Source organism: Tenrec ecaudatus, chromosome X (assembly GCF_050624435.1).
Source record: "Tenrec ecaudatus isolate mTenEca1 chromosome X, mTenEca1.hap1, whole genome shotgun sequence".
Classification (NCBI taxonomy): domain Eukaryota; kingdom Metazoa; phylum Chordata; class Mammalia; order Afrosoricida; family Tenrecidae; genus Tenrec; species Tenrec ecaudatus.
Genome location: NC_134548.1, coordinates 142,183,902 through 142,197,648, shown reverse-complemented (window position 1 = coordinate 142,197,648; position 13,747 = coordinate 142,183,902). Strand labels below are relative to the sequence as shown.

The following is a 13,747-nucleotide window of genomic DNA, read 5'->3' as shown; positions in this document are numbered from 1 at the left end:
CATATCTCCTTCATTTTATAAAAACCACACCCTTGCCCAGCCCTGCCTCCACATGGAAGACAGTGCTTTCTCTACACTGTATCCTTCCCTAGTCCTAATTCTATTTCCTTTCCTTGACAGTTAAGCTTGAAAGACTAGTTTTATCGCCCAACTTCTACAATGTAATCTTCCCGCCCTTCTTGAGCCCATTGATGATTGGCCTCTATCCGTTCCACACAACTTCAGCTTACCTCACACGTCGTTAGTGGCTTTCTGCTTGCTGAGTACAGCTAGACATTTGGTCAGTAGCTTGACTTCTCTGCAGTGTTCGGCACCATTAACCACTCTTCTCGTGTGACACTGCTGCTTGGCTCCTGTGATCCTACTCTCTCCTGGATTTTCTCTTCGCCTCCCAATCCATCTACTTTATGGATTTCTCTTTCTCTGGACCTTTAGTTAGTTCACTGTTTTACAGGGTATGCCTTCCTGTTTCATCCTAGTCTCCCCGAGAGCCACAGCTGTGGTTTCAGCAGCCCCCTCAGACATACACTGCTAACTCCCAAAATGAAAGATCTTTTTTCTAAGCTGCATTTTAAGGAGCCTTGGTGGCGCTGTGGAGTAGGTATTGGATTGCTTACTGCAAGGTCAGTGGTTTAAACTCACCAGCTGCTCTGCTGGAGAAAGATGAGGCTCTCTGCTTCCCAAAGGATAGGTTGGCTATGGGTAGGGATCAATTCAGTGGTAGTGGGTTCTAAAGCTCTAGACTCCACATCCCACTGCCTTCTGAGTCATTCTACTGACATGGCTCTGAAGGGTTTAAACTCTGAAGGATTTGCCCTAGCTAACCTTCAGATGCCTAAACCAGAAACGCAAAGCCTTGGTTTCTTTATTTTCCATCTCTAAAAATAAACCAACCAAGGTTCCTGATAGCCCATCGAGGATTGAGCTGAGTGTAGAATTATCCTGATCTGGTTTGCATTCTGCGTTTATTAGCAGAGTGACCTTGGTCATGTTACTAAAATGGAAATAATCCTGTTTCCCTCAAAGATGTAGTATAAGCATTCTATACCATATGTGAAGTTCAGTGTACAGTGTCTTCACAGTGTAACTGACTTTAATTAGCATTGTGAAAGAGTTTGACTTCCACGGACACACTGATCCTTTTGGTATTTCTTCTCCAGCCATATCTTCCTTTATGTTGAACTATTTTCTCCTCCTTCAAATATCGAACCATTTTGAAATGGTAGGAATGTCTTCTTCCCTATTAAGAGTCTTTCTGATCTATCCTCTGATGTCAAATTAGCTCTTACTGGTCTTATGCACCCCTGTAAATTATCTTTCATTCGTATTTAGTAGTCTTGTTGATTTGATGTTGATAAAATGTGTGGCATCAAATCAGTATTAGCCATGTAAGTCTCCTGTTCTCATTTTGGGGAAGCCCCGGTGGCAAAAAGGCTGAAGTCCATGTCGGCAGCTGCAGCAGCAGCTGCTGCTGCTACTACTACTACTACTACTACTACTACTACTACTACTACTACTACTACTGCTGCTGCTGCTGCTACAAAAACCATCTGGTGGCTTGAACCTACCAGTCTCTCCACAGGAGAAAGACGTGACCATCTGCTTTCCCAAGGATTTACAGTCTTGGGAGTCCTCTGGGGCACTTCTGTTCTTCTCAATCAGGTAGCTAGGAGATAGAATTGTTTTTGTAACAATATGTTCTGATTTTCTAATAAGTTAGCATTTGGTTCTTTTTTTTACTGAGCCACTTGGGAATCGGCAGTGGTAGTATTTTTCAGATGATGTAATGGGTAGTAAGTTTCATGTACCAAATGAAAACTCTTGCTTTTGAGTCGATTCTAATAGCAGCCCTGTAGAACAGAGTGAAACTGTGTCATTGTTTCTAAGACTAAATCTTTATAGGAGCAGGCAACTTCATCTTTCTCATGGAGTGGTTGGTGGGTTTGAATCAGAAACTCTGTGCTCAGCAGTCTCAACACACTGCCACCAGGGCTCTGGGGCTCTTTATTGTGCCACCAGGGTGCCTAAATTTCCTCTTACAGTGTTGTTCTTAATTACTTGGTTTATAATATTAAGTATTGTGTGAACTTTGATATAAATGATCATGTTTTAGGTTCTAAAACCATTTTTGTTACGTCGTATAAAAACTGATGTAGAGAAGAGCCTGCCTCCTAAAAAGGAAATAAAAGTTTACTTGGGACTCAGTAAGATGCAACGAGAATGGTAAGCTATTTTATTTCCACTAAAATGTATTTGCATGTGAGGATTTATACACCATTAGCTTTGAAGTCGTTCAGTCATGCTTTCAGTTCAAAAGGGCATTTTAAATTTAGATGGAAAATCCAGTAGCTGTTTTGATAAAACATTGGTAAGTCCTTAGCCTTTGGGAAAGAACATGGACTTGGGGTTAGGGTCGTCTAGATTGTGTTTAACTCCTATGCTTTGCTTCTGAATAGCAAGCAAGCTCTTTTAGCTTGGGCAGGTTATGCAGCCTCAGTTTCCCTTCTGTAAAATGGGGAGATATATGCTTAAAATCTCTGAGGATGATGTTGGGATTGGAGGGGGCTGATGTGACTGGTACATTTGTTAATGCTTCTGGGTTCTGAAGCTTGGAATGGTATGGCAAATAAAAGGTTAGCAGAAAATTGACATGAAGCATCACAAGGAATTATAATTGGACATGTTCGTGATGTAATACTGTAAAAAAGAAGCCAGATACAGCTTATATACATTAGACTACATATAAAATATGTAATGATTCCTCTACGATAAAAGCCAGTACCAAGAAGAGATCAAGAGTCTCTTCTTGGGCTTTGACATAGAGCAAGTGCTGGCTTTTCTCCTTACTGTATTCCTGAGTAAGTGGCTGAACTTGGCTTAGCTGCCTATTTTCCATCCATAAAATGGGGACATAGCTCAAAGCTGCTGTGGTAATTTAATGAGATCAAAATCACCTGAAACACATGCCGTGACACTAAGCTCTTGCACGCAGACAGCTTGTCTATTCTTATCATTGAATATTAATTCCAGGTCAGGTGTATCTGTATTCCAATTTTTGTCCTGGTGAAGGTCTAGGAAAGAGAATGAATGATATTTTCAGGGTCAGAAAAAAAAAAGAAAACGACCAATGAAGACAGGCCTCAGAAATGGGGTTTGCTTTTAGCTTGAATAAAAGAGGATGCCAACTATCAGCAAAGACATACGTTGTATATAGAATATTATCAGGCAATTTCTAGTAATAGAGCTTGAAGGAATTAAGTTTACAGACAGCATTCATGTTAAAATGCTCCAATATTACGTGTTTCTTGTTTCTGCTGATTAGATTTACATTTGTCCCTTGAACAGCACTAGTTTGATTATGCAGGTCCATTGATATGCGAAAATTTCCTCCTGTTGCTATGGAGGTGAACTCAAGTGTTATAGCTTCTTGAGAGGCCATGTGATGCTCATCATCTCTGCACGAGCAATTTGTCTAGAAGTACTGCTCGAGTGGAGAGGAGTAGCGATGGCATGGTGTTTTAAGCAGATTCTCCCAACACTAGAGCTCACCACAATAGCAACTAGAAATCCAAGCCTGTGTTGGTCAACTAGTCTCATATCCAATCTTGCTGAACTTCCTGAAATGAGAATCCCAGCTGGTCACCCAAGGGACATTTCTTTCTGACCTCTCAATATTTGCTGGCTATTTATTTATTCTGATGGTTAATGATTGTTTTCAACTTCAGGTATACAAAAATCCTGATGAAAGATATTGATGTTTTAAACTCGGCTGGCAAGATGGACAAGATGCGACTCTTAAACATTCTGATGCAACTCCGAAAGTGTTGCAACCATCCCTATCTGTTTGACGGTGCTGAACCCGGCCCCCCGTATACCACTGATGAGCACATTGTCATCAACAGTGGGAAAATGGTCGTTCTGGACAAACTGTTGGCCAAGCTCAAAGAACAGGGTGAGTACTTCAGCTTTTTTGCCTGCAATAATTTCATTTTAATGACTTGTACAAGACAAGTTACATTGTCTTCATGCATTCATTCATTCACTCGTGGAAGCAACATTGAGTACTTACTGATTGCCAGGAAGTGTGCAATGGATTTAGATGACACAGATGAGGAAGACAAGAGTCTTTGCCTTGGAGAAGCTCACAGCGTAGTGAGGACAAACCTGTAGTGAGCAGCTGGCAGTTCAGCATGCTAAGTGCACTCATAAAAGCATACGTAAAATGCGGACGAAGTGGGGATTGGGGAAGCCTTCACAGAGGTGGCATATTGGAGGTGAGCAGTGGACTCTGTGGAGGAATGAACCATGTGCAGAAGGACCAGCAGTCCTTTTCAGGGCAGACAATCAGAGTTGTAAATAAGCGCGTGGGACTTGGGGTAGAGGGGAAGTAGATGAATCAAGGAAGATAGAATGGGGCCAAAAGCAAACCTAAAGGAGTTTGCACTGGAATTTGAAGAAGGAACAGGAGTGACTGAAGATCAGGCTGTGGAGAGGGTCGCTCTCAAGGAATGTAAGGAAGAGAACTCTGGAGGAGATGGATTGAGCATGAAAGCACGGAAACAGGAGACTAGTTGAGATAATTAGGGTACCCTGCGAGAGATCATATGGCTCATTACTCAGCCTCAGGACAGACTGAAGGCTGACTTTGAATCACCTCAGTATGTGTGTGTGTGGGTGGGTGGGAGGAATTTGAAGACATTAAAATGTGTAATTCAACAAATGCCTAATTCTCTGTAGCACCCCTTGAGAGGTAGGGGTGTGTGTGTGTTTTGCTCATATGCTGTATTACATTTCATAATGTTTTACTCTTTGGAGTAACTTTCAAGCTAGTTTTACATAAGTTGGGTAACTTATTTGAAATATTTTAGGTTCCAGGGTTCTAATTTTTAGCCAGATGACTCGCTTACTGGACATTTTGGAGGATTATTGTATGTGGCGTGGTTATGCGTATTGTCGACTTGACGGACAAACCCCACATGAGGAAAGAGAGGTAAGGAAGAGAAAATACAAGGCTTCTAAAATCAGCAGTCCATCAAGCAGGGTCGTGCATAGTTTGATAGGGTTGAACTTTGGCCTTTTCTTTAGCTTGGTGCATAGAATTGCTCACTAGCATCTCTTTCATTGGCTTCCAGTCCATCAACTCCCCATCAGTGCTCCTTTCCAGGGTTTCTCAAGGCAGTCTCCCTCACTGAGCGGACACCACATGATTCTATCCTTACCTTCTCTGGCCCTGGTGCACTGACCTGTTGGGCGGCTCTTTGTTGGCATACTCGCTGACCTCTGGCTATGTGTTCTGTTTGGTTCGTAGTCTGCCTCTTCAGGCCCTCGACTATTCCTGGAGTGTCAGACGAGATTTTGTCAGCTTTTGGAACCCTAAAGGCACATGACACCTAGTCATTTGTGAAGGGAATGATCTTGACCTTACACTGTGTCTGCCAAAAGTGCACACGCTAACATGGGTACAGGTGCTTAGGGTGAGTCTGAATCCTGGAACACAAGAAGGTTGATGTGCATGTGTGAAACACTTGGTTGGTGAGTAAGCCTACCTAGCACCCAGTCTTTGTCAAATTTAGGGATTCCTACTGATATTTAGATTTTTATTTCCCTCACGAATGTCATGTGTTGAATGAATTTTCAACCCTTTCAAGCACTGAAGTGTGTTTTGAGGGCTTTGCTGTTAGCCTTCCCTTTTTCTGTGACCATGCAGGATTCTGTCTTTGGCTTCTGTCCTAAGACACGTTATGGGGAAAGATCATGAAACGATGTAGTAAAAATGCATGGAAGTGAGTTTTCAGGTGAGCTGAATTTGGACAATAGTGCCACTATTTTGTAACACATGCAAGGCATTTCACCCTCCGAGCCCCAGGAGCTGTCCTGATACTTGTGGTTGCCAGGGACCATCGAGTTGCTTCCAATCATAGCAGCCCCATGGGCAGCAGAACAAAACACTGCCTGGTCCTGTGTTGTCCTCATTCTCGTGTTTTCTTTGAGCCCATTTTTGCAGCTGCTGTATGAATCCATCTTGTCAAGGGCCTTCCTCTTCCTTCCACTCTACATTACTAAGCATGATGTCATTTTCGAGGGACTGGTCTTTCCTCACAATATGTCCAAAGTCTGTTGAGACAAAGCCTCACCATCCTGGCTTCTCAGGAACATGCTGGCTGTACTAGTAGTATTATCCTTGTAACTTTATACTCATTCACTGCCGTTAAGTTGAGGCCGACTCATAGCGACCCTATAGGACACGGTAGAAATGGCCCCTGAGAGTTCCTTAAGACTGCAACTCTATGGGAAAAGAAAGCTCTGTCTTTCTCCCAAAGAGTGGCTAGTGCTTTCAGACGGCTGACCTTGGAGATTGCAGTCCAACAAGTAACTACTAACCCATCAGGGCTCCTCTGTACCTTTTACAAGGATCCTATTCATGCCTTTGCTACCTTTTCAATAATGTTGTGCACATGAGTGGGTAGATGAGGTACAATGCTGAAGCTGCAGTACAAGCACGTCTGCATGTCATGAAATTGCACACGGGGACTTTGGTCACTCACGGGGCCTTGCGATTTCAAGGACTCTCCGCAGGCATCTTTCTCCTTAGCAACAGTGGGCTTCTGTCCATTGTGATGCTTTCCTTTTGAAGCCTGCTAGAGTAGAGAGAGGATCTGTTCACAGCGTCCGCACACACCTTCATTTCATCTGAAAGTGGCTCCTGTTGAACCGACTGTACAGAAATCATAAGGATGAAAATGATTGCAAATGGGACTTTTCAGAGTGTACCCGGTGCCCTGCACCATAGCAGCTTTCTCTCTCTGAAGTGGTACTTGAAGCCTAGCTGGCTTTTTGCTCATTTGTTTCCGAGATGGAGTTTCTTGGAATCGACATCGAGCAGAGTATCTTGGAGGCGGCGGCTTTCTTCCTGGAATGAATCTGCTATTCAGGCAGAACATTTGGTGCTTTTGGACCTCAAGTAGTCAATTTGCTTTTCTCATTCATCTCTCTGCTCACGCATGTTGTAGACTCTACCTACTGTTGTCCAGATGATTCTGCGTGTAAACATTTGAAATGATGTTCTCTCTTCAGAATTGTTGGGTTAAATACGTTGAGTTTAAATATGGAAATGGCCAGCCTCCCCATTCGGGCATTGTCCACACACTCATTTCACTGATTATTCCCATGAGCGGAAGACCACATCTGAGTCCTAACTCTAATTGCTTACTGGTTCTTAATGTACTGTCCGTTCCCAGTAGCTGGAAGATTTGTCCTTTATTCCAGGTAAGCTCAGCTAGTCCAGTCTCTGGTCATCCTCTGACTCATATCCTGGAACCTTAATTGGCCTCGGCACCCTTGGAGGTAAAGGGAGCAATGCTTGTCAAGCACTTAAGAAAAGAACAAGGCAACTCTCAGGATTCAGTTGAATTCTTGTAACAGCTCAGGAAAGCACTGGGATCATTTCCTCTACCCACTGTGCCTCAGGGAGGCGAAATGCTTGCTTTGAATCACAGGTATAATAATGGTAGAGTTGTGATTCAAGCCCAGATTGTATTGACAACCTTTCACTAATTTCCTGTGCACTCACTTGCCCCTCACTATACCGTGATACTGTCTGGACCGTTTCTCTGCACGCTATAATGATGACTGCAGCAGGAGCTGTCTTGTCTGCCCGCAACACCACAAGTCATTTCTTATTGTGTGCCACTGAGTTGATTCTGACTTACCTGATAGGACTGGGTGGAACTGCCCTTTAGTGTTTCTCATGCTGTCATCTTTATGGGAGCAAATCACCAGGTCTCTTCTCCCATGGGACCACTGGGGGAGAAGACCATTGGCTTGGCTCTATCCATTAAAAAAAATTGTTGCTCTCCTTTGTGACTGTAAAAAGTGGTATGTGATTGATGGAGGAAATTTTAAAAATACAACTCTTTCTTGTCAATCTTACACACACACACACACACACACACACACACACACACACACACACACACACACACACACCCTCACACCCTCTCTCTCTCTCTAAGTCGTTGCTAGGAGCCCTGGTGGCATAGTTGTCATGCTGGTAACCAGTCAGGAGGAAGACAAATCTTTCTACTCTCATATGGAGTTACAGTCTTAGAAACACAAAGAGGCTGTTTTGCTGTGTCCTAGATGGTCACTGAGTTGGAATCGACTTGATGGCAATTAATATTTGCTTGCCAAGTAGTTGATAAGGAGCCCTGGTGGTGTAGTGGGCTCTGCATTGAGCTGCTAACCACAAAGCCATTGGTTTGAATCTATCATTCACTTGTCAGGAGAAAGGCTGTCTGCTCCCACAAAGATGCAAAGTCTTGGAAACCCAAAAGGGGCAGTTCTATTCTGGTCCTGTAGGGTCATTATGAGTTGGAATGTATTCGATGGCAATGCATTTGGAAGTAGTTGATAACATTTAGATACAGTTAAGTATCCTGTTAAAATTTCACTCACCATCATATTGTATTCTCCTATGTCGGTAAAAAGAAATCATTGTGAAGATAATTTTCGTCTCATAGCTCATCCTATGAATGTGTGCTTTATCCCCCGAAGTTTCTTCCAATTTTTCACGAACACCATAATGCTAAAATGAAAGTCCTTACAATCTTTTTGCACATCTCTTATGGTTTCCTTAGGATAAAGCCCTAGAAGTGGAATTACTGGGTCAAAGGGTATGGCCATTTTTAAGGCTCTTGATGCAGATTACATTGCTTTCCAGAAAACTTGCACCACTTCACACTTCTCACCACCCCCTTGTCAACACAGAGTAGTCTCATTTCTTTTAATCTTCAAAAAGTGGTATTGTGTTTTAATTTGCATTTATTTGATCACTGGAGGCTTGCTCATTGTATCTGTGTTTATTAGCCAGTTGTATTTGTTCTTCCATGTATTGTCTGTTTTACTCGTTTTTCTATTGGGGTGAATGTTTTTCCCGTTCGTTTGTATGTGATCTTCTTATAGAGAAGATAACAGCATTCCATTACTTTGAAAGGCTCTTTACTAATTATTCCTGGATTGTCTTTCTTATTTTTCTCATTACTTATGTGTTTACCCTTTTTCATAAGACTGAAATAAAACTTCCCTTTTATCTGTTACTCTTCTCATATTTTTTCTTTTAACCATTTTATTAGGGGCTCATCCATACATGCATCAATTGGATAAAGCACATTTGTGCATTCATTGCCCTCGTCATTCTCAAAACATCTGCTCTCCACCCAAGCCCTCATTTCTTCAACCTTTTTCTCTCTGGATTGATTTTCTAAGTGATAGCTTTTTTAGCAAACCTCCATAAATTAATGGAAGTAGAGATTTCTGATACATCACCCTACAAGATCTCTTTTCGCTCTCACTCAACCGAAACAGTTTTCACTCTTATTGTTTTAGAATCAGTGGTTTATGATATGCATAGTTAAACCTGTTGATGTGATTGTTCTAAACTTGTTTCTAGTGAAATGAACTTTTAACGGTTAGGTGTTTTATGTAATAGACTCTACAATATTTTGTGCCATATGAGATAAATGGATGTTTACATATTTTTGAAGATGGAGGAATATGTGTTGTCAAGTGGGATTTGTATACACAAGTTACCATTTTTCATTTTTTTACGGATTATTGTAATATAATTTGATATTTCTCTATTTTTCTCCTATTCCCTTTGGACATTATAAAAAAGGATGCGATTGAGGCCTTTAATGCTCCTGGCAGTAGCAAATTCATCTTCATGCTGAGTACCAGGGCTGGAGGTCTTGGCATTAACTTGGCCAGTGCTGATGTGGTTATACTCTACGATTCAGACTGGAACCCACAGGTTGATCTACAAGCTATGGTTAGTAATCTTTAAGGATGTCACACATCTATCTTTCCACCACATACTGTTATTATTTATATTGCACAGAGATCGTTTAAGATAAAAATGGTAACAATTTAGGGTGGGGTGTTTATTGATAAATTGTTGATTAAGTACGGTAGATTATTGTGGAAAACCAAGTTGCTGTATAAATTGCACATATTAATGAACAACAAACACACAGTAGTAGATAACCTTTATGGGTCCCTTTTGACTAGAAATATCCACCCATTCTTGGAGAGAGATTATGAACAGGATTCGATAGGTGATCTCTCCCTATTATTCTGTTTCACAATTGAATATCTTAAATTGCGTAGTACTGAAATTGAGAGAGGCTGGAATTTTAACTTTTGTGACGTAACAGTTGGGAAGAATAAGTAAATGAGAAGAAAGGAATATAGCTACTAAAGATAATAAAGCTTATAATAGCTAATACAAGGAAGTAGCTATGTTGGTGACTTAGGAATACTATCAGAAATGATCCTCCATTTCCTGTCCCCCTTTTATTTTTTCCCCTTTCACCATGATAGGTTATTCCTTTGGTACACGAGGGTTTTAAAGTGTTCATTGAAGACTGGAATTTAAAGATAATGGTTTTTTCCCCCAGGAACCTTGAACTGTGGTATCATTTCTTGAAGAAGAACCCACAACATCTCCTAATATGACTCATTTATAAGATAAAGAATATCCTTTCTGAAGTTAAAAGATGCAAAATATCTACGCACTGAAAAGCCAAGACATGTTCAGGTCTAGCCAGATTTGTAAGATAGACCAGAATATGTATCCTGGTACAGACAAGAGCTCACAACAGGGAATACAGAACAGATAAACCCCTCAGGACCAATAAGGGGAGCAGTGATACTAGGAGGGTAAGGGAAGGTGGGGAGAGTAAGGGGGAACCAATCACAATGATCAATGTATGGTCCCCTTCCCAGGGGGACAGACAGCAGAAAGTACGTGAAAGGAGTCGGCGGTTGGTGTAAGACATGAAAAAAAAATTTACATTATCAAGGGGACATGGGAGAGGAAGAATGGGGGAGGGAGGGGAGACATGAGCTGATACCAAGGGCTCAAGGAGAAAGAAAATGTTTTGCAAAAGATGACAACAAATGTACAGATGTGTTTGACACCATATATATATATGAGCTGTAAGAGGCCCCAATAACATAAAAAAAACTAGAAGAAAAAGAAAAGTCAAGACAGTGGACAGTCTCATTGGGAGCCATGAGAAGTTGTATTGCAAAGTTTCTTAGACTGCAGTGCTTCCAGGATTTGAGTCAATACTTTGGAAATATGCCTCGTGGGGTACGTTTTCTTTGATTGGGCGTGGTTAAAACTCTGGCATGAGGCACTCGTGTTTTTATATTTATTTAATCCAAGTTTTTTTTAACCTTGTTTCTGTGCTTTGTGCTCTCCACTGCCTCCGGTCTCCACCGATTTTAGCATCTGGAGCCTTGAAAAGAGCATGCTGAGTGAGATTAGCTGCCAACGGACAAACATTGTTACATCTCATTTATGTGAAATGAGCACACTGAGAGAAACCAAAAAATGCGGAGGAGTTGGGTTTGCTTTGGTGGGAGTTTTTTCCTAGGGGGCAGTAAGTTTATGATTAGGGTGTTCTACTGGTCGCACAATCTGAAAGCTGCAGTGGGTGCGATGGAATTGTGCGCATCTAGATCTGCCAGGACTGGTGGCTTTTGCCATGTGTATTTTGGCCACAATAAGAATAAAGAAACGAAGCTAAAAAAAAATACTCTCAGCTGTTTTTATACTAGCCGAAGTAGCCACCTGGCACTTTCACCATCGAGGCGGTTGTAGACCATTCGCCAGTAAGGTCTCCTATTAATTTTTAGGACCCCTTCCTGCTTACTTGGGAATTGCCTCAGTAAGCAGAAGGAGCTGCTTGATGAGGAGATAAAGCAGGCTTTGCCACCACAGCAACCTTTGCTGACTACCTTGCATCTCATAAAACCCTGGCGAGTTTGGAAGATGTTTGTTTGTATCTAGTGGCTTAAGTTACTTAGTAACTTAATTCAGGAGCTTTCTCATTAATGGCACTGTGTAATATTTGCAGATTGTTTTCTGTTCTCAGGGAAACTCTAGAACTTCTTAATATTCATCATCCTTTCAGAAGTGGCAGAGAACGAATTTAATTTTCAACTGATTTTAGCGTATTCTGCCTATGTGCTATAAATTTTATCTGGACTATCAAAAAATCTTACCTTCAGGTGTGTTTTTTCTTCCTCTGCTACTAGGATCGAGCACACCGTATTGGTCAGAAGAAGCCAGTGCGTGTATTTCGCCTTATCACTGACAACACTGTTGAGGAAAGGATTGTAGAAAGAGCTGAGATAAAACTGAGACTCGATTCCATTGTTATACAACAAGGTATTTATATGCATGCTTTAAATTTTGAGATGGTTTGACCCCCCCCCAAAAGGCCTGTGATTTTCTTCAAGGGAAGTTATTTTTAATAAAGGTTAACCAACCTTGCAATTTTGGTGAGTACCAAAGCTCCCTTTTCAAAAACTACTAATTATTTAAAGCTTCCTAGCACAAACCCTCACATTCAACATAGTAAGTCGATCTTTTAGGATCTCTAGTGTGTAGTTTAATGTCAACCGTATGTCTTTTGCAATTCAATGCAGAACCCACGTTTCGATTAGATCCTCAACCTACTGAGGGTGGGAACAGTGGTAGCTAAAAAAGGACACTACTGGGAAATGGAGCCCTGGTGGTAGAGTGGTTACAAGTTGGGCTGGTAAGCACAAAGTCAGCAGTTTAAAACTACCATTTGCTCTGTGGGAGAAAAATGAGGCTTTCTACTCCCATAAAGCATTGCAGTCTTGGAAACCCACAGGGACAGTTCTATCCTGTCCTTTGGGGCTGCTGTGAGTTGGCCTCAACTTGATGGCAGTGACAGAGAGCCTGGGAAATGGACAGATTTTGAAATGTGGATTATGAATCACATAATTTTAAATATCAAAGTTAAATTTGATACTGAACTAAAGTTAGTGTATCATGTTTTAAGGAAATGCACTATTTCCTATTCAGTGGTAAAGAAATAAGTTTCTGGGCGGTAAAAATTGTGAACTTCCTCAGCTAGTTTAAGTCCATCCAGTGGCACCTTGGAAGAAAGGCTTGGTGTTTTATTTAAAATAAATAATAAACCGTTGACAATCCTGTCGAACACAGTTCCATTCTGATGATCAAGGGGTAACCATAGTCAGATTTAGCTTGATGGCAAACAGTTCTCCAAGCCCCACGAACCAAATTCACTGCCATAGAGTCAGTTCCAACTCTGACCCTATAGGACAATATGGAACTGCGTCTGCAGGTTTCCTAGGCTGTACCTATTTCTAGGAGTAGAAGGCTCCATCTTTCTCCTGTGAAGCAGCAAGTGGATTTGAACTGCTGACCTTATAGTTAGCAGCTCAATTCATAGCCACTCTGCCACCAGGACTGAAAAGAACAGAGGGACAGATAGAATGGTATTGACAGAATGTAGAGGATTTATGGGAGTTCCTTGTTTCACTCTGCCAAATTTTCCTGTGGATTTAAAAATCATAGTGAAAGAATACATCCAACCGGCTAGTTTGTCTTTTTGAAGTACCTGCTATTATTGAGTGAGAAAATGTCTAGTTTTAAATGTTTTCATATATACACATAAGTTGAAAAGTACTGATAATAGGTTTCCAGTTAATATATACATGGATTTATTCCACCCAAGAAGTTTAAACGCACGTCTGTGATCAATGGATAGCTACAGCCACGTCCTCTGAGTAATAAGCTTGTCGTAGTCTCCTTGGGGCACCTTTGAAAAAATACTTTTTGTGTCATGGTAAAACACAATGTTGGGGTCAGGGCTAGTAAAAATTTTAACAAGTGGCCATCTTCCCA

At 41.4% G+C, this 13,747-nt stretch overlaps 1 protein-coding gene across 2 annotated transcripts in view; it reads left to right on the top strand.

Moving 5' to 3' along the window:
* SMARCA1 (SNF2 related chromatin remodeling ATPase 1) overlaps window positions 1-13,747 on the top strand; it is an 82,598-nt gene that overhangs the window by 20,357 nt on the left and 48,494 nt on the right. For both annotated transcript variants that reach the window (XM_075539169.1, XM_075539168.1), the window contains exons 10-14: window positions 2,114-2,223; window positions 3,726-3,952; window positions 4,869-4,990; window positions 9,674-9,826; window positions 12,103-12,235. In XM_075539169.1, the coding sequence (XP_075395284.1) occupies window positions 2,114-2,223; window positions 3,726-3,952; window positions 4,869-4,990; window positions 9,674-9,826; window positions 12,103-12,235 (745 nt within the window). The remainder of the gene's footprint in view (window positions 1-2,113; window positions 2,224-3,725; window positions 3,953-4,868; window positions 4,991-9,673; window positions 9,827-12,102; window positions 12,236-13,747) is intronic.